General features: G+C 55.6%; 1 protein-coding gene across 1 annotated transcript; it reads right to left on the bottom strand.

Annotated features, from left to right (window-relative positions):
* Positions 1 to 369: 369 nt before the first annotated feature.
* Positions 370 to 10080, bottom strand: AMPD2 (adenosine monophosphate deaminase 2; the record flags this gene model as incomplete). Its single annotated transcript, XM_079697793.1, has 18 exons — positions 370 to 579; positions 695 to 805; positions 988 to 1161; positions 1417 to 1537; positions 1831 to 1994; positions 2084 to 2210; positions 2446 to 2609; positions 2819 to 2950; positions 3039 to 3233; positions 3400 to 3529; positions 3784 to 3873; positions 3986 to 4127; positions 4360 to 4546; positions 4805 to 4916; positions 5006 to 5074; positions 5574 to 5704; positions 5920 to 6050; positions 9990 to 10080. The coding sequence occupies 18 exons, from the start codon at positions 10078 to 10080 to the stop codon at positions 370 to 372; spliced, it is 2481 nt and encodes an 826-aa protein (XP_079553919.1).
* Positions 10081 to 17892: the final 7812 nt, after the last annotated feature.

Here is a 17892-nt window from a genome sequence, read left to right as displayed (position 1 = left end):
AAGCCCCAGCCAAAGCTCAAATTTGCCGAAGCCAGGACCCCAAGGGCCAGAGGGGCCAGACCCCCACAACCATCCTTGGCTCTTGTGGACACTCAGATGCCCGCAGGACAGCCAGCCTTCAGAGGATCCTGGGACAGGTCCACCAGCAGGGCAGACCTCAAACCTGGGCCATCAGGTGCCACCTGAGCCAAGACAAGGGTAAAGCGGCTCCTGGGCACCATTTTCCCTGGGTGGCACAGACACAGGTAGAGACATGCAGGACAGAACAAAGAAGAACAGACACATGCAGAGACCACAACAGGGCGGGAGGGGTCTGAGGACATAACGTGGTCAAGGTGCCAAGACGCGGGGGCACTGTGTGCGCTGGGCTCACTGAGGCCCCGGGCTCATGGTGATGCCCCCCTCCTCCGGGATGGTCTCCAGCATCTCGCTCTGCACGGCCTGCGTGATGAGCGCCAGCTCCTGGCACAGGGTCTCATGGCGGTAGCCCACACGGATGTCCGGCACATTGGTGCGGCGGATGTCATTGCCCTCGGGGCCCTCCTTGGTATAGTTGGGTCCCAGCCAGTGGCTCTTCACCTGAAGGGGCAGGGTAATGGGCAGGGCTGCAGCCAGCTCTGAGGGGCCAGGAACGCTGGGACCTTCCCAAAATGCAGAGCAGGGGAGGAGAGGGGATGCCAAGGGGGTGCAGTACCTTGTGGGAGAAGCCACTCATGAGCACACTGTTGCGTGCCAGCTCGCACATGTCGCAGGAGCTGAGCTTCCACACCTGGGTGGCGATGCTGTACTCCTCCATCAGTGGCTCCTGCACAGGCCAGGTTCCCTCAGGCGGGTGGACCGGGCCTGCCACCCGCCCCTCCCATGGACTTGCCACGAGGCATGCTGCACTCCACCAGCAGAGGGCAGCACCAGCCTCGAGACCTGCCCTGTCCGGGTGGCCTTTGTGTCCCAGGACACCCGCCCACCGGGCTGCCGCCGTGTGCTGACCTTGGTGAAGTGGAACTGCAGGGGATCATCGGTGGACAGTGAGACCATGAGGCCACGGGACAGGTACTCAGGTAGTGGGTTCCGGTGGTAGCTGAGGAAGAGGCTGTTGTTGCTGAGCGGGGACATGGCGATGCCAATCTGGGCCAAGTAATACAGGTACTGCAGGACCGGGGCCTGGGCAGGCAACAGGGAGGGCAGGCCTGTCAGGTGGCCTCCAGGCTGAGGAGGACACCTGGTTCTGGGGGTTACAGGTCACAGTGGGGAACAGGGGGCAGTCCAGGCTGGGCCTGAGTTGCAGCGGGTCGGTTACAGCCAGAATCCAAGTTGGGGCCTCAGTGTGGAGGTTGGGGTCCAAGCTGGGGAGGAGGACCAGTTGCTGAAGAGGCTTGAAGGGCTGGGAGGAGGGGAAGCTGGGGTGCAGAGCCTGACCTTGCGCAGAAGCAGCCCATGCGAGATGTTCTCAGCCAGCATGAAGGCCGACACCAGATGGTGGATGGGCCCGGCCTCCCCACAGTGCGGCCTCAGCACAAACGTGTGGAAGCCCCTCTGCCTGGGGGGCATGAAGACAGTGTCGGGTCCCAAGTCTGGCTCGCCTGGGCTCCTGAGCCCCCACCCAGTGACTTTGTGGGCCTAGGACCAGGGGGCAGGGGGCAGACTCCTGGCTGCGAGGGCTGACCCACAGGGCCCCGAGGGCAGAGAACCCATCCGATCTAAGACTGGGGCCAAGAGGTGGGTCAGAGATCTGGTGGCCCCAGCCCAGGGCAGGCCCAGAGTAAGGCCTGCTGGCTGAGAGCCGGCAGGGCAGGCAGAGACACGGCACCAGCGGAGCCCAGGGGCAGGCACCTGCGCAGGTGGTTCAGCATGGCCATGTTGACGAAGGTGTAGTACAAGTAGTAGGCATACGGTGGGTTGTCCTCCTCCACCCAAGCCTCAGGGAGGGGGCTCTCCAGGTTAAAGATGTGGTTCTCAGGCTTGGACTCATCATCCACGCTGTCAAAGCCGTCCACCTGGCACAGGACTCTGGGGTCAGGTCCAGAGCTGCAGCCGGGCCTGAGGCAGTGTCCCCCCGATACCCAGCCCTGGGCCACGCCCTCACATGCTCCAAGAAGAGATGCAGCTCCGGGTGACTGGCAGGGTGGATGGTGGCCTCGAACAACGGCAGGAAAATGTTCTCCAGCATCTCCTGGAAGTTGGCCAGCTGGCCCTTGGTACGGTAGACGTCACTGCAGGCAAGACAAGTGCACACAGGTATGTGCAGGTCAGGGCAGAATCACAGAAGCACTTTTGAGCCATATTGGGTGGGCCGGGCGGGACAGACCGTGAGTGGACCAGGGAGTCCCTCCTGTTCCGAGGGCTTGGCTGGGACAGGGGAGGGCCAGCCATCCCAAGAAGGCAGGAGGAGGCCCTGGCCTCTTGACCTCTGCCCCCACATTCCCTCCTACTCCAAGGGACACTCACAAGAGGCGGGGCACCTGCACGAGCCAGCGCACATTGGGAGAGTGTACACGGTGCATGACGGCCCAGCGCGCCAGCTTGTCCCACTCGTCCCTTGAGCGCCCGTAAATGGAGAGCCTCAGCTCCGCGTTCTGGTATTTGCTCTCCTCCAGGTCCGACATCACCTCCTGGGACGTGCGAGGCAACTGTCACCCTCAGGCTTCTCACCCGTCCCCGTCTTCGTGCCCACCAGGTGTGCTCAGTCAGACCCCTTCATGCCTCTCACCCACCCTCCCCACCCAGCTATGCAAGCCCCAAGCTACCCAGTCAGGGAGGGCTGCCCCAGGCCCACGCTGCCCCTCCCTGTACGTGGGCCCCAGCAGCCCCTCCTCCCTACCTTGATGATGTGAGCAAAGTACTTCCCAGAAACCCTGTTGTCGGTCTTGATGAAGATCTCTCGGAGGACAGACTCCCCAATAGGGTTATATTTGGCATTGAACTTATCAAAGCGATGGAAGGTGTTCCTGTCCTGGGGGAGAAGGGCAGGCCCAAGTCACCCCTGACCCCTGGCCCGCACACTGGCCCAGCCCCTCAGCCCCTCTACCACTGGGACGGACCGCATGCACATCGAGCGTGTCCACACTCAGGTCGTAGGCAGTGAGGTTCATGCTCTCGAAGACCTCCCGCAGCGTCTGCTCGCGACCCTGCTCCATGTGCACGATCTCCTCCAGGTGCCGCTTCATCGCCCGTTTGATGAAGCGCAGCAAATGCTTCTGGTTCATGCAGGACGAGGCATGGATGTGCGTGTCCACCTGGGGGGGAACGGGGACTGCTGGGTCCATGGGAGGCCAGGATAGTCCGGAGCCTGGGCGGTGGGATGGGAGAGGGCTCTTCAAACTGGATGCTGGGTGGGGACCCAGGCCCTGGAGGGGGAGGCTGGGCAGAGGTGCAGGGTCAGGCTTGGGGGTGAGGGCCCACCTTGCGGATGTTGTAGAAATCTCGGTGTGGCACCTTCTTCTGGGCGGCCAGCTCCTTCATCTCATTGAGCAGCACGTGCATCTGGAACTTAGAGCTCAGGTACTGCAGCCGACGGTAACAGAATGACTTTCTGGGCAGAAGGAGAAGCAGGCAGGGGCTCAGGCCCGCAAGGAAGCACCTGGGAGGGCCTGGGTGGCAGAGCAGAGGGAGGAAGCAGAAAGGTGCAGACCTGAGGCTGCCAAGGGGGCAGGAGATGACGGGAAAATCTAGGACTCAGTGACTGAAAGGGTGGGAGACTGGGTGACAGGTGTCTGGGGCGGGGCTGGGGCTGGAAGAATCCGGGCTGGGAGGGGAGCCGAGTGTCTGGGACGGGCACAGACTCACATGGGGCCATTGATAATCAGAGCCATCAGCACATTGACATCTGCCACAAATTCCTGCAGGTCGGGGTACGGCAGCTCCACCTCTGAGCAGCTGGTGTGTAGGGGGAGCTTGAGTGAGGAGAGCAAGCCAGGCCCTGTGGGCCCTCCCGAGCCGATGCAGCCCGCCACGGCTTCCCCCCCAGCATGCCCCACGCCCCTCTTACTGCTCATCGGGTTCCCTGCGGGTGTAGACGTGAACCACACCCTGCACCATGCGCAGGCCCAAGCCCAGGTCCCCCGGCATGGTGCTTGGTTCACAGTGCTCATACGGGTGCTGCTCCAGCGCAGGGGGGTGCACTGGGGCATCTGTAGGGGTGAGAAGGGTGGAGTCAGGGCCAGGCCTCTTCCAGGCCACCCACTTCCTAACCCAGAAGCCCCAGCAGGACAGCTCCTGCCCCTGCCTCTGCCCCTGCATGCCAAGAGGCTGGAATGAACTCGGGTGTGGGAAGAAGCAGACACGCTGAGGTTCTTGGGCGCCAAGCTCAGGGAGCCTGGGATACCAGGGCACTTGGAGTAGGACAGGGATGGGGGGTCCCACCAGCGGACACAGGGGTGTCCGGGCCCTGCTCATAGGTCCGTGTCTCCAGGGGCTTCTCGGCCAGCTGCTGCAGGTACCGGCGGGTGGTGGGGCAGAAGCTCTGCAGCGACAGGGCCATGTACTTCTCCCGGATGAAGAGTGCCCGCACCACGCTCTTGGCTGCGTCCAGCAGGTCTGTGAATGGCACCTGGAGATGGGGACACGGAATCACTCTCCTTGGTCCCAGTCCCAGACCCAGACCCAGACCCGGCTCACCCTCACCTCTTCCCTGGGCCTTGACCCCAGAAACTCTCAGACCATTCTGCTCTCAGCACAGCAACTAGCTTCCAGCCAGACCCTCTGCCCCTCCAGCTTCAAGAAAGATAAACACCCTCCTCTCTAGCCTCTACCCCCAGCTGCCCAGACTCAGGGAGCCCAGCAGGATCCAGGGGACGGGGACACTCACCCCACACTTCTCCTCCCCAGAGATGGTGACCCGCTGAAATTCCCGCTCCAGCACCACATCTCGCTCCCACAGGCCCCGGTCGCCCTGCCCCTCATGCTGCTCCTTGTAGAGCCTACAAGTGGAGGGTATGAGGGAGGGGCTAGAGACAGCAGTGGGACAGGCCCCAGCCCTGCATCCACCGCACCCCTCTGCCCTCCTCACTGGAGGTCCGAGTCACTGTCTGTTTTCAGGAAATCTTGCTTGGCCCGAAGCAGGATGTCCGGCTCCAGCCTAGAGGTGAGAGGAGTGAGAGGTCAGGCAGCTGATGAGGCCCTTGCTCCCAGGTCCCTGCACTGTACTAGGTGCCGTGCATGTGGTGTCACTTGTGGTCCTCACAGGGATGTAGAACCCTATGCCGTGGGTGCTGCTCTTGACCCACATCAGAGATGAGAAAGCACACCCAGAAGTTAAGCACCGTGTTCCAGGCCACGCTGTTGGGTAGAAGACAGAACCAGAACCCAGCAGCCTGACTCCAAAGCCTATGCTTCACACCACTGCTCTGTGCCGCCTCCCCAGGGGGCCCCAGAGGGAGGACTGGTTGGAAGAGAAGAGAGGTGGGGCTCTGAAAGCGTCCGGATGGAGACAGAGGGATGCTGGGCAAACTGTCCTGTGTCCCTCCCCACAACCCCACGCTTCCTGTGCCCCCCACCCCACGGCCGCCTGGCTGTGCCCCCCACCCCATGGCTTGCCCCTTGAGGTGGCCTGTCTGGCTCTGAACCTGGGGGCTTACTTGACATCCTGGCTGATCTGCCGCTCCAGGCGCTGCCGCCGCTCCTCCAGCTGCTCAATGGGGCTCTCCTCCGGGAACTCGTACGGGGCGCTACGGAGCTCACTCTCAGCCAGGGAGCGGCTGAACAGCTCCTGGTGGGAGGGAAGGAAGGGTCAGTGTGGCCTAGCCATCAGGGTCTGGGGATGGGGTGAGGGCACAGGAGCTGGGGGTACCTGGTACAGGCTAGGGGATCAGGGCACAGCCAAGCGTGAAGTAAAGGGACAGGTGAGGTGGAGGAGGGGTGAGGGGAGCGAAGACTAGGCGTGGCAGCAGTGATGGGGGGACACGGTGCGGTGTCAGGCGATACCTCGGCGATCTCCTTGCATTTGCCATCCATAGACGTGCGCAGGTCGAGCGGGAAGTGCTTGAGGCAGGGGGCAGGGCCTGGCAGGGATCGGGCAGACTGCAGCGGAGGGGCCCCCAGCCCACCCCGAGCCTCTGTGGAGACAGTGATGCAGGGTCAAAGGGTGAAGGGCAGGGCCTGGGTGCACTGGAAGCCCTGGGCCCCTGCCTGCCCCAGGCCAGCCCCGGAGAGAGGCCAGTCACCCCTAAGAGGCTGAGGAGTGAGCCCGCATGTGGACCTCACCTGCAGTCTGGCATGGGGACCCCTCACCCATTCCAGGCTCATGCGTGGGGCCACGAGTCTGCCCCTAGAACAAGTGGATTCATTCACCCCAGGAATAAAAATCTGAATCCTGGACTAGGGGCCACCCCATCAGGCCATGAGAGAACCTCCATGTGAGTACCTGCTACAGGCAGGCACCCACGTGTCCATGTACACACATACATACACACACACACACACACACACACACACACACACACACACACACTCCCCCCCACTCCAGGCGCTCATTAAGGCCACACCAGCGATGCCAAGTGCACAGCTTCCAGGGCAGACAGTCCAGGATCAGACCTGCCTCTGGACCAGCAGATCCCCCTCTCAAGGGCCAGGGTCTGCGCCTGATACCCTAGACCTACAAAGCCTGGGGAAGCCACAGCTGCCACTCAGCTCTGACCTGGGGACCAGCCTTCAAGGGAAGAGGAAGAGAGGAAGTGGAGGACCTGGTTGGCAGCAGGAACCCTACCTCCTCCCTGGAGACCTGCCCTCTCCCCCAGGACCCCAGGGCTGCCAAGCTGTGGCCTGGCCCCAGCCTGCCCCTCCCACTGCTGGCTGCCCCTCCAAAGGGAGCTGCCACAAACAGTCTGCGCCACTCAGAGGCCCCAGGATCTGGGCCGGAGGCCCTCGGGAAGGGAGTATCATAAGCCAGAGTCTCTCTCCACGGAAGGAAGAATTCCTCAGCTTCCAACAGGAGGCTGGCACTAAAAGCCTTGAAGCTGATAGTCTAGAGAAGCTGCCTGAGCTCCCAGCCCACCCCAGAGGACCCTCCCTGGGCTCCCCAGCCCCACCCTCCCAGCAGGAAGCTCTCCCAGTCAGCCGTGGGGGGTACTCCCCTCCAGCACCCTCCTTTTCCCTCTCCACTGTGGCTCAGGATGGACTAGAGGCTCTACCAGGCAGCATGCCTTGAAGTCTCTGGGCCCACTTCCCAATACCCCAGAGTCCTGTCCTAAGGCTGGACAAAAAGAAGAGGGGGTGCCTGCCCCAGATCCAGGACCTAGCCCCTGCCTCGCCCTGGTGCCTGCCTGGGCCCTACCTGCAGTCAGGCAGCGCCGGCCAGCAGCCCTGTGCCCCTTGCCCGCCTGTTTGCTGAGTGGAGCTGCAGCCAGTCCCCCAGGACAGCTCAGGGGCCGGCACGGGCTGTACCAAGTGCAGCTGCATGCAGGGGAGACCCTGGGATGACGGCAAGCAGGGGGCTGGGGAAGCTCAGGGGAGTAAAGAAATCAAGGGAAGGAGTATCAGGTTGGGAGATAAGAGGAACCCCCAAACTGAACAGGCCCTTAACCTCTACAGTGCCAGGGCCCAGCCCAAAGTGGGGCCCCCAAGGGGGAGGAGGCAGGGCAGGCCGATATGGGCAGGGCAGGCTGGCAGGGAAGGGACAAGCCTCCTTAAAATGCGGTACCCTAGGGGATAGTGTGTAGGGCCTGGCTAGCCAAAGAGTAGGAGGGGACGAGCAGCCCTCCTCACCTCCATACCCAACAGCCCCAGGCCAGCTTCCTCTGCCCAATGGCCTTGTTTTGCTCACCACTGCCCTCTGGGCCCCTGACTACGGGGTCTCTTGGGAGAGACAGGGCCCCTGCTGGGGACAGGAACTGGCTGGCAGCCAGGGTAGAGGCTCAGTCCAGGAAAGGACCAGTTACGGAGCTTCCCTGTTGCCCAGGGGACTGGTTCATGGCCCCCTAGACCTCCAGCCCCTGTCCAAGCCTATCGTCGGGGACAGACTGCCCAGGAGAAGAGGTTCAGAAGTGGGACTAGAATTTGGAGGACTTGAGTCTGACTCTGTTCCCAATTACTGGCAAGTCTCTACCTTCCGGAGGCTTCAAGTCTGCCTATAATGGGGTGATAAGGGGTCCTGCCCTGCCTAGCCACAGCTGCTATAAGGCGCACAGAGATACGGCTCTGCAAGTGTTCTGGAACGTACCATCATCTGTGATTATGAACTCCTGGGACCCTCCAAACACTCCCCACATGCAGTCCCACCCACTGGGGGCGGGGGGAGCTTCTGGGCTCAGCGTAGGCCAAGGCAATGAGCAGTGAGGGTGTGAAGAGAACAGAATTGGCAGGGTGGGAACACTGTCTCTTACTTGGAAGAGGGCAGAGCAGAAAGAGGAAGGAAGATGGGCACCAGCTCTGCCCTCAGAGTGTTAAGACAAAGCCTAAGGCCCTTGCTTCCCCCAAGAACCCTGACCCTACACGGCTCCTCCTCACTTCTAACCCCCTCCAGAGAGGCTGACCACAGACCTCCAGGGCTGGTGTGTATCAGGTCAGCAGAACTGAGTCAAAGGCCCTAACCTCAACCACCTCTCCTAGCAGGGTGACCCAGGGTCTCCACAGAAATGCTGGGGTGACCAGGACAGGTTCTGGCACGCAGAGCCATCCCCCCAGCCTGCCAAGCCACCACACAGGGCTGCCAGGGTTCACTAGAGGTGACAGACAGGCAATAACCTCCACACTTCCTGAGGCCAGGTCTAGAAGACCCAGCTGCTTGCTGGTCCCTTCTCCCAGGGTCTGTGCCACAGCACCACACCCACACTCACACCCACACGGCGTGGGGAGGGGTGGTCAAAAGCCAGAGGGGGCTACTCCCCAGCCATTCCCACTAACTCCAAGATTCTTGCCAACCTGTCTACCCACTTGACCAGAGCCCCTCACTCACTGCCAAGGCTGCCTCAGCAGGCAGAGAGGTACCCAAGGCTTTGACCCCCAAGAATCAGATGCTCCCACCATGTGACCATCCCAAGGTATACAGATCTAGCCTCAGGGGACACACCCTCTGGAGGCACAGACCTGGGCACAAAGAACACAGACCCTCAGGCCAATACAGAACTCAGGCCAGCATCTTCAGTAGCATAAGAAAACCAGGAGGTAGGCATAAGCAAAATCAGGCTACAAGTACAGACAGGTGCTCCGGGGGTGGGGGCACTGGCTTGACCTGGTCACCAAAGTGGGGGTGGTCCTCCCTTAGCCACAGGCCTGGGAGCAGCAGATGGCAGGTAGCTATCCCTCAGCAAGCACCGACCCAGGCAGCCGAGCCCTCAGGGCGATGGGCACAGCTGCACCACGCTGCCAGATCCAAACGGTGCAGAGATGCCTACAGGAGTGGGAGCCGAACCAAAGGGTGCAGGAGCACACGCAGGCCGGCAGCGGCCCCAGCCTGAGCCCCCGCACGGGCCCAACCCAAGGACACCCCATACTTCTGAGGAAGCTCACAAGACAGATCAGGAATGAACAAACTGCAAACAATAGATACAGTTGAGCCCCTAGATCCTGGATGCCCGGCGGCAATAAGTATGCCTTAACATCAGACCCCCAGTAAGGGGGTTCAAGATCTAGGATCCTAGCAAGAGTAACTAACTGCAAGAGGACAGCCTGAGCCTGCCTGGTAAAGGCACAGCCACCAGCTGTGTGGCCAGTCTGCAAACTAGTCAGTCCCACACAACCCCCACTCCATTCACACACACTCCACATGCAAACAGTCTTAGCACATCCACACGCTGACACGTGTGCAAATACACTCTTGCTGCACCCACACCCACGCCCACTCCTCGTTACAGAGGACAGCATCCCCGACACGGAACCCTGTCACCCTCCCCCCCACCTCCCCACCCACACCACCTCCCAAGCCAGCTGTCCCTGGGAAGGGGACAAGGGGCACCACTGCAGAGAAGGTGCAGGAGAAGCCCCCCTCCTGAGGGGACCAGTGGCCTGGGCGAGAGGTAGGGGCAGAGCCAGCCTGAGGCCAGGAAGCACACGCTCACCTGGTACTGCAGAGGAAGCCTGCAGGCTGGCCCGCTTCTTAAAGGGATATTTGGCCTTGGATTTGCCGGGGCCAGATGAATAGGATGCCATGGCTCCGGCCGCAGAGACGGCGGGGGGAGTCTGAGCCGCACCAGCTGGGCCTGGCTCTGCCACATCCAACCCCTTCCTCTGCCCCGCCCCCAGCGGGAGTGACTGATGCAGGAAGCAGAGGCCCCGCAGGCGGAAGAGGCCCTGTCCATGATTTCTGATGTTGTCTAGGCAACCTCAGGAGGGGGGGCCTCCATCCCTGCCCCTTTAACCCTCCCTTCCTCTCCTCAGTCCCCGGAGTTACACGGATGGTCGTGTCACTTGTTTCCTCACTTCCCCTGGGGGGTGGAAGTGAGGAAACAAGATGGAGAAGGGCCAGCCCCAGCACTCCACGAAGCCCTCAGGAGCCCCTTTGCCCCTTGCCAGGGCTCTGGAGCAAAAGAGTCAAAGTCCAGGCTAACTGGTCCAGCCAGCCAGGGAGAAAACAAATAGTAATAGAGAGAGATCCAGTGCAAGCACCCCCAAGCTCAGAACACTTTCCTCTCAAGGCCAGCGGATTCCATGAAAATCCAGCCCCTCTGGGGCAGAGTCCCCTTTTTTCCTCGTCTGACCCCCGGCCCCAGGGGTAGCCCAGCTCGGGAAGGATGGGGTAGAACTGAGAATCCCAGCCCAGTAGGGAGGAGCCTGTCTTGGGAAAATTCCACTGTCCACAGAAGCTACCCTCTAGGAAGGCAGGGAGGCCAGGAGTCAGGGGCTTCTCTGGGGTCTGGGAAAGAGACCCCAGCGGCTTCTGACTTTTCCTTCTGTCTTTCCACACGCAGGCTCTGCTCTCCAGGCGCTCCCCGGGAGGAGCTGTCTGCCTCCCGTAGGTCTGCAGGCTGTGCCCACCCTCTTGTCACCCTGGACACTGCACTTCTCTGTCCCAGAGACCCTGCCCTCCTTCACATGCACACACACTCACCTGAGGCCATGCTGCCCGAGCCCTGAGGGGTACCGGGAAGTCTGCTCTCCAGGGTCTGCAAAGCCGGGAAGCCCGGTCGCGAGGGACGGGAGAAGGACTGGGATCCAGACCCCGGCAAGTCGCTCCAAGGGCCCCTGCCCTGACACTGATATGGGAGAAGTAAGACAGTCTTTCAAAATTGCTGGCTGTAGGGAGGCGGACCCCCGCCGACCTGGGCCGCTGCACTGGCCTTGTAGACCCCGGCGTCCCGATCCCCAGCCCCGCACTCCAGAGGCGGGCAGGCCACGTGCTCCCCAGAGAGCGGGACCCGGAATTCGTCTGGGCTTCTCTCCACACTTTCTGGGTATTCGGGTCGGACTCGGGTAGCTGGACTGTGGGGGAGTCACGCAACAGGTGCAACCCCACTGAAACCTCGCCAGCGCCGGCGCGCTTCTCCGCAGCCCCAGGCCCAGCCAAGTCCTTGGCCCCGCCCCTGCTCGGGCCCTCCCCCGCCAAGCCGGCCCCGGCCCCGGCCCCGCCCCCGCCATTTTTCCTCTTCCCGGCGCCACGTGGGCAGCCGCCACTCAGCATCCGCCCCGCAGTGTCTTGGGCAAGTACTGTGCGTCAGCTTCCTCACCAGTAAAGCGAGATGGGGTAATCGCAGTACCTCACTCAAAGGGGTTATTGTGAGGATGAAACGTTAAGCACCTTTGCATGATACCTGGCACAAAGTCAGTGCCCAATAAAAGATAGCTATTATTATTGTGCCAGGGTTCTCTTTTAGCAGAAGTCCTTCCCGGCAGGCGTAGCTAGGCAAGGTGTGTCCTGCAATTCTGACTCCCCTTCCCACATTTATTTCTGTATTTGTTGGTCAAGAGCTTAGGCTCTGTAGCCAGTGTGGTTCAATTCCAGACTCCACCTACTTCCTGACTGCCACTGGGAATGTTAACTTCTCTGTGCTTCTATTTCCTCTATAAAATGAGTGTAAGAGACCCCACTTTATATGGTAGTTGTTAGGATAAATGAACTAATATAAGTTAAGTGCCTGGCTTGTAGTTACTACTCAGTTAATGTTCCGTAGTATCATTGCTGTGCTTTGGCCTTGGTCCCCTGTTGACACTCTCAGAGGTTGATTCACCTTGCCGTCTATAAAGGAGTGCTGGGCTATTTTGGGGACTGCAGATACCCCACACAACCAGAACCCCCACTCCCAAGTGGCAGAGAATCCTACTTAAAGGAAACCTGTGGGAGAAAGGCCCTATAACGTCACTGCACATAATTAAACGTATTAGCAGCTATTAGTCTGTTCCTGTGTCTCCACCTTGTGGGAGCCCTTTGCCCCCACACCCAGTTGTACTAATGCTGTTTGCCCAGCTCTTCCCAGTTCTCACCACCTCAACCAAATTCCTTCCCGAACTCTGCCTCCTCCCCTCCTACCCAGACTGGATTGTGGACCCTGAACCCTATTCTCTACCTGCACCTGGTGTTGCCTCCATTGATCCCTGCCTACTTACTGCTCTTCACCCTGGACAAACTGAAAAAACCATGGCCTCCGTAAACATGGCGGGGGGGGGGGGGGAAGTTCACCTCACAAAGAATCAATAAAACTAAAAAGAGAACAAGGAAATACCATGTTTACCCATCAAGTTAGCAAAGATTAAAGGAAAAGAAAATCCTAAAGCAGGCAAGGGGGTAGTTAGTGAGATGGGACACACATATCCTACTGGTGGTCATAAAAAACATTGATATAACCTTTCTGAAAGCCATTTGGCAACATCTACTCAAAAGTCCTAAAAAGGTTCATATTATCTGATCCAGTAATTCCACTTCCAGGAAATTGTTCTTCTAAAAAGCGCTGCAAGAAAAGTATGCACAAAATTGTTCATAACTTCAATGTTTATCACATAGAAAGGTTGGAAACTTAAAGGTCCAACAATAGGAAAATGTTTAAATTATGTCATATGCATACAATGAAATACAACCATTAAAAATCGTTCTTGAAGACTCTCTTAATAAGGTGAAAATGTTTACAATGTAAAGTTAGGTGAAAAAAATGGATGCACAAATCTGTACATACAGTATGACCCTAATTATGTGACATATATGCATAGAAAACAAACACATCAAAAAGTGTAACAAATGATTATCGGTGAGTGGTGGAATTATGGCTTTTATTTTCCTCTTTATACTTATTTGCATTTTAAAAACTGTCTACAATGCATATCCATGATTTTTATAATCAAGGAAATGGAAAGCAACAAAAGTCTATAAAAATCTGTAATAGCCTCCACATCCCACCTAGTTAAGACTCTCCTTTGTCTTAACCCCGGACTAAATTAGTCTTGGGGCCTTTAGGAATTTTGAGGCTGTTGGGCTCTCAACATTGAATAATAAAATAAATCTCAAAATTAAAAATCAAGTCCCAGGTAACCATGTAGAATGTCATCTATATTCTGATACAATGCAAATTTTGACGTAACTTTAAAGGGTGGTATCTTGTATTGGGCAAGGTCTTTTTAGGATTCCCCCTTAATCCAGACCTACCTACCTGTTTACCTACCTAACCAGCCCATAGGTGGCAATTCCTGCCCTCCACCCTACCTAGGAAAACCAGTTCACTAGTCCCTTCAGGCTCCTCCCTAGTCCCATCTACAACACACCCTTCACCCTATAACCCACCCCTATTTCTAGACTTTCAGTATGCTGTCCCTGCTAGGAAGTCTGCCCTGATTACAGCTAAGCCTCAATCTCCCCACCTACACAACATCAGCAAGAATCTTAATGGGGTTTCATTGTCTATGCAGAACAGTTTGGGAAATGAAGGAGTGAGTCATCCTCTCTGACCTCCAGCTGTTTTCATACTGGGGACTTAATGTTGTCTTTGAGCCTCTGGGATGTTCCCTAGCTTGAAACCAGCTTCCTCACTGCCTAGCCTGTACCCCAGATGGTTCCTGGAATGGCCCTCCCTGAACCTTAGGCCCCCACTGACAATGCACTCCTTAATTCTCTGAAGAACTGCTTCTCTTAGCTTCTCGCCTGATGCTCACCTGTGATGTCAGCCTCCTACCAAGGTCAAACCACTTTCAGCAGACATTAGACTTGGGAGAGAATACCTGCAGCCTCAAAAAGATCATTGGCCATGAGTTTCCTAAACCAAACATTATGCCTAGATCCTTCTAGAATCAAGCTGTTCAGCTCTTTTTCTCAGCTTCTCCCAGGAGCCAGTCCCCCACCCCAGTCACCCCGCATTTTTTATAGCACCATGCGGCTGTATCCAACCATACTTGCTTATAAGTCTTAAATGGGTTTTAACCAAACCCTTTGTCATTCAAGGCCTTTCACTGGCTAGCCCCAATTTTCCTTTCCTGTTCTCGTCTCCCAGCCCTCCCCTCCATGCACTTTCCACTCTTTTACTCCAGTCCAGTCATATCAAACTTCCCAGTCTTCTCTGAGCACACTTTGTACCTCATGCCTCCATGCTTTTTCTCAAGTTCTTTCCTCTCCTCCAAATATCTATCCCCCATTTCTATTGTTGTTCTGCTTCTCTGTTGAAAGTCTGTTCATTTTAAAATTTTTCCCTCCCTTCTTCTACTAGAGAATTTATCAATTTGACAGTGAGATATGCAATTGTCTTTTCTACCAGGGGTACAGGCTAGATTTTAAACAGCTCTGAATTCTCCAGCACTAGCACAGTGCTCCTTTAAATTGTTTCTCGGTGCATTTACACCAAATCTTCCTTTGGACTGGAAGACCCTGAAGGGAGTTCCTCTTTCTTCATGCTCACCCCCCAACTCCAGCTGGGACAAGGCTTTACACACAATCCCTACCACTGGGTATAAGACAGATCCTAAGACTTCCCCTTAACTCAGGAAGCAGGATTAAATTAGTTGGAAAACAGTGATTTTTTTCTTTCATTCAAAATATTGTAACTACTCAAACAATAAAGTCTGTTGCTAAAGAAGCTAAAAAATTTCGGGGGGTTATAAAGGCTGTGGACTAGGACACACGAGCTCTAGCTAATTCTGATACTAACTTTAGTAACATGTGGATCGCCTTTCTGTGCTTCAGTTCACTCACCTCTAAAATGGGAATAGCATCTACTCTACCAGGACACTGAACCCAAATGGGATAATAAAGGAGAACAGCCACAGGAAAGGCACAGGAGCTTAAGACAGGAGGCAGAAGGCATCAGGATGGTCCATGCATAGTAGCGGGCAGGTCTGTGCAATTAGAGGGCAGGTGAGGGCCAGGAGTTCCCATAGTCAGCTTAGTAGTGGGAATTGGGAGCCCAGCAAGCTAGGAAACAAGGAGAAGCAGCACAGAAGTTTGCTGAGGTGGTAGGTAAAAAAGGAACAAGCTCAAACATTTTCCCCACTTGTGAAACAAGTCAGTGGTTCCTTTAACAATGCAAGTGCTGCTGTTACTGAGCTCATGCATTTGCCCGTCTTTTTTTGCCCAATGTTCTTTCTCTGGCTGCTTTTGTGGAGTAGTGGAAAGAAAGATTGCCTGGTTTGTTTACTAAGCTATATGACCTTGAATAAAAGTTACTTAACCCTCAAGTCTCAGTTATCTGGTCTGTAATTTGGGGACAAGAGCACTTACCTTGAAGTCAGTGTGAGAATTAACTGAGATGAGCCACGTAAACTGTCTAGCACAGTTCCCGGCAGTTCCTTGCTCTGAACAGTGCAGGCTGCAGCGCAGCTCTGGCCTAGGTATAAGTTACCAATATTGTGGGTAGGTTAGGCAGGGCTGGTGAGGTATCATTACTGAAACTTTATAGCCAAGATTCCAAGACAGTCACAATTTCAAAGACTCTCCTGTTTTCCCTTAAGTCAATAAGCACCTGCCAATTTTTGATTGGGAAAAGATGATCGCCATGGAAGGCACCTTGGCGGCTGCCTACTTCTCCATCAGCCCTGAGAGTCTGGGCTCCAGGCCCAGGGCTTCTCAGCCAGATACCCAGATATGCAGGCGAGAGGCGGTGGGTAGGGGGAAGGTGATCAGGGATAGCTCAGGGTACCTGGTAGATGGGAGACCTAGGTTCTACCTCCCACTTTCTCAGTCTACCTGGCCACTGCTGCGCAATTCCACTCTAAAAGGAAAGAGCAAGTTAAATACTTGGAGCTCAGTGTTTCTCTGCATTGGCTGCATATTAGAATCACCTGGGAAATTTTAAACTCTTCATGCCTGGACTGCACTCCAGACCAGTTAAATCAGTATTTTTTTCTTTTTTTAAGTTCTCTGGGTAAATTCCAATATACACCAAAAGCTGAGAACCACTGTTCTAGATCAGGGTTTTTCAAACTGTGTTAGTTTAGAATACAGTTTCTCAGGCTCTAGAATTGGCACTACTACTGGAACTTATTGATTCTAAAACACACTCTTTTAAAAACACACATATATTAACCTCTTTGAAATCAGAATGATCTTCCATTCAGTGCCATCTAAGATGTGATGAAATATAGAAACAAGTATCCCAGGTAATTCTTATGATTTGGCCAGTGTGAGGAAAAAACAGTTCTCTAGTACTCCCTAGGGCAGAGCTTTCCAATCTTTAGTATCCTTAGAGTCACCTGTGATCCTGTTAAAATGCACATTCCGAATCAGAAGGTCTGTGTTAAGGCCTAAGATTCTGCACTTATAAGCAGCTCCCAGGTGATCTGTGCTGGGCCTTTCACCACATTTTCGGTAGCAACATTCCCTCTGAGGAGCTTCCACAGCAACTCATTTAAGTAAACTGAAATAATTGGCATAGACAAGTATGACCAATGGAGAGAGTCTTTGATATGTCTGTGAGGCAGTTTGTAGGCTGCACGCTCATTTCTCCCTGGGAAGGGGCAGCTGCGACGAGAGCCAGAGGAAGGGCTGCCCTGACCTTTGAGGAGCCAGAGGCTAGAGTCTAATTTCCCAAGGAAGCACTGTTATGTGAGGCAGCACAAACCCTCCACACTAAATACCAGCAAAGTTCACTTGCCAAGTGAAGTTAGGCCCCAGGTGGCTTTAGTGGGTAAGCAGCCCCGTTCCCTCTACCACATACCCTTTTTCCTCTTTCCCTCATTCATCAAAACTTCATTGAGGATCCACTAATAAACCACAAGGTCTGAAGGATTCAAAGATGAATCAGATTTGGTACCTGACCTTTGAGGGGAGGAATTCAGTCTGGAGGAAACCCATCTGTAAAACAGACAATAATGAAGTGATTAAGTGCTAATAACAGGAGTATATATAAAGAGATGAGCCAACATAAAGGAACAATGCTAATAGCTTCCTGGTGCAGCAGCCACTGGAGGAGCTGGAGGAAACATTTCTAATCTTTCCAAAAAGGGGTAAACCTCAAACAAAGATTCCTTGCCAGGACCGGCCTGCTATGATGGAAGAGTGTGCGTTGGTGCCTTGAAGCTTTGTAATCTGGAGTCTCAACGTGGGGAAAGCTTCCTCTGTTTGTGTCTTTAATCTCTAGCTCTAAGATGCAAGTGAATCTAAGAAGGAAGAGACTTTTAGGGGATCAGTCCCTCAAAAGGATGGGGCAACCATTATCTTATTCCAGAGAATTCCAGCATTGCATCCTATCCTCCTGTGTCAGAATCCAGCACATCATTTCCCTAGTACAGAAACACTTGGGTCTTTGCCCTTTGTCATATTGAGCTCTTAATTGGCTCAACCCATCACATTGCTAGATATAAAGGCTACAATCCCTAGACTAAGTAGGTCTCTGGCTGGGGTACATAGTCTCGGACAAGACAGGCAGGGTACGAGAATATAGAGCCCACTCCCTCACCCAGCTCCCTATAGACTGGCTTTTTAGGAGGACTAAGAAACTGATACGTGATCCGATCCCAATTTACTTTTTCCTTATCTTCCATCTCTCAGATAGGAAACCCTAGAGGAGAAGCTTAAGGGCCAGAGGAAGCCACCAAGGAGGAGATGGCAGAAAG

Source organism: Hyperoodon ampullatus, assembly GCF_949752795.1.
Source record: "Hyperoodon ampullatus genome assembly, chromosome: 2".
NCBI classification, from domain to species: domain Eukaryota; kingdom Metazoa; phylum Chordata; class Mammalia; order Artiodactyla; family Ziphiidae; genus Hyperoodon; species Hyperoodon ampullatus.
Note: the sequence above shows the minus strand (reverse complement) of the source record. Positions and strands in the feature narration are given on the sequence as shown.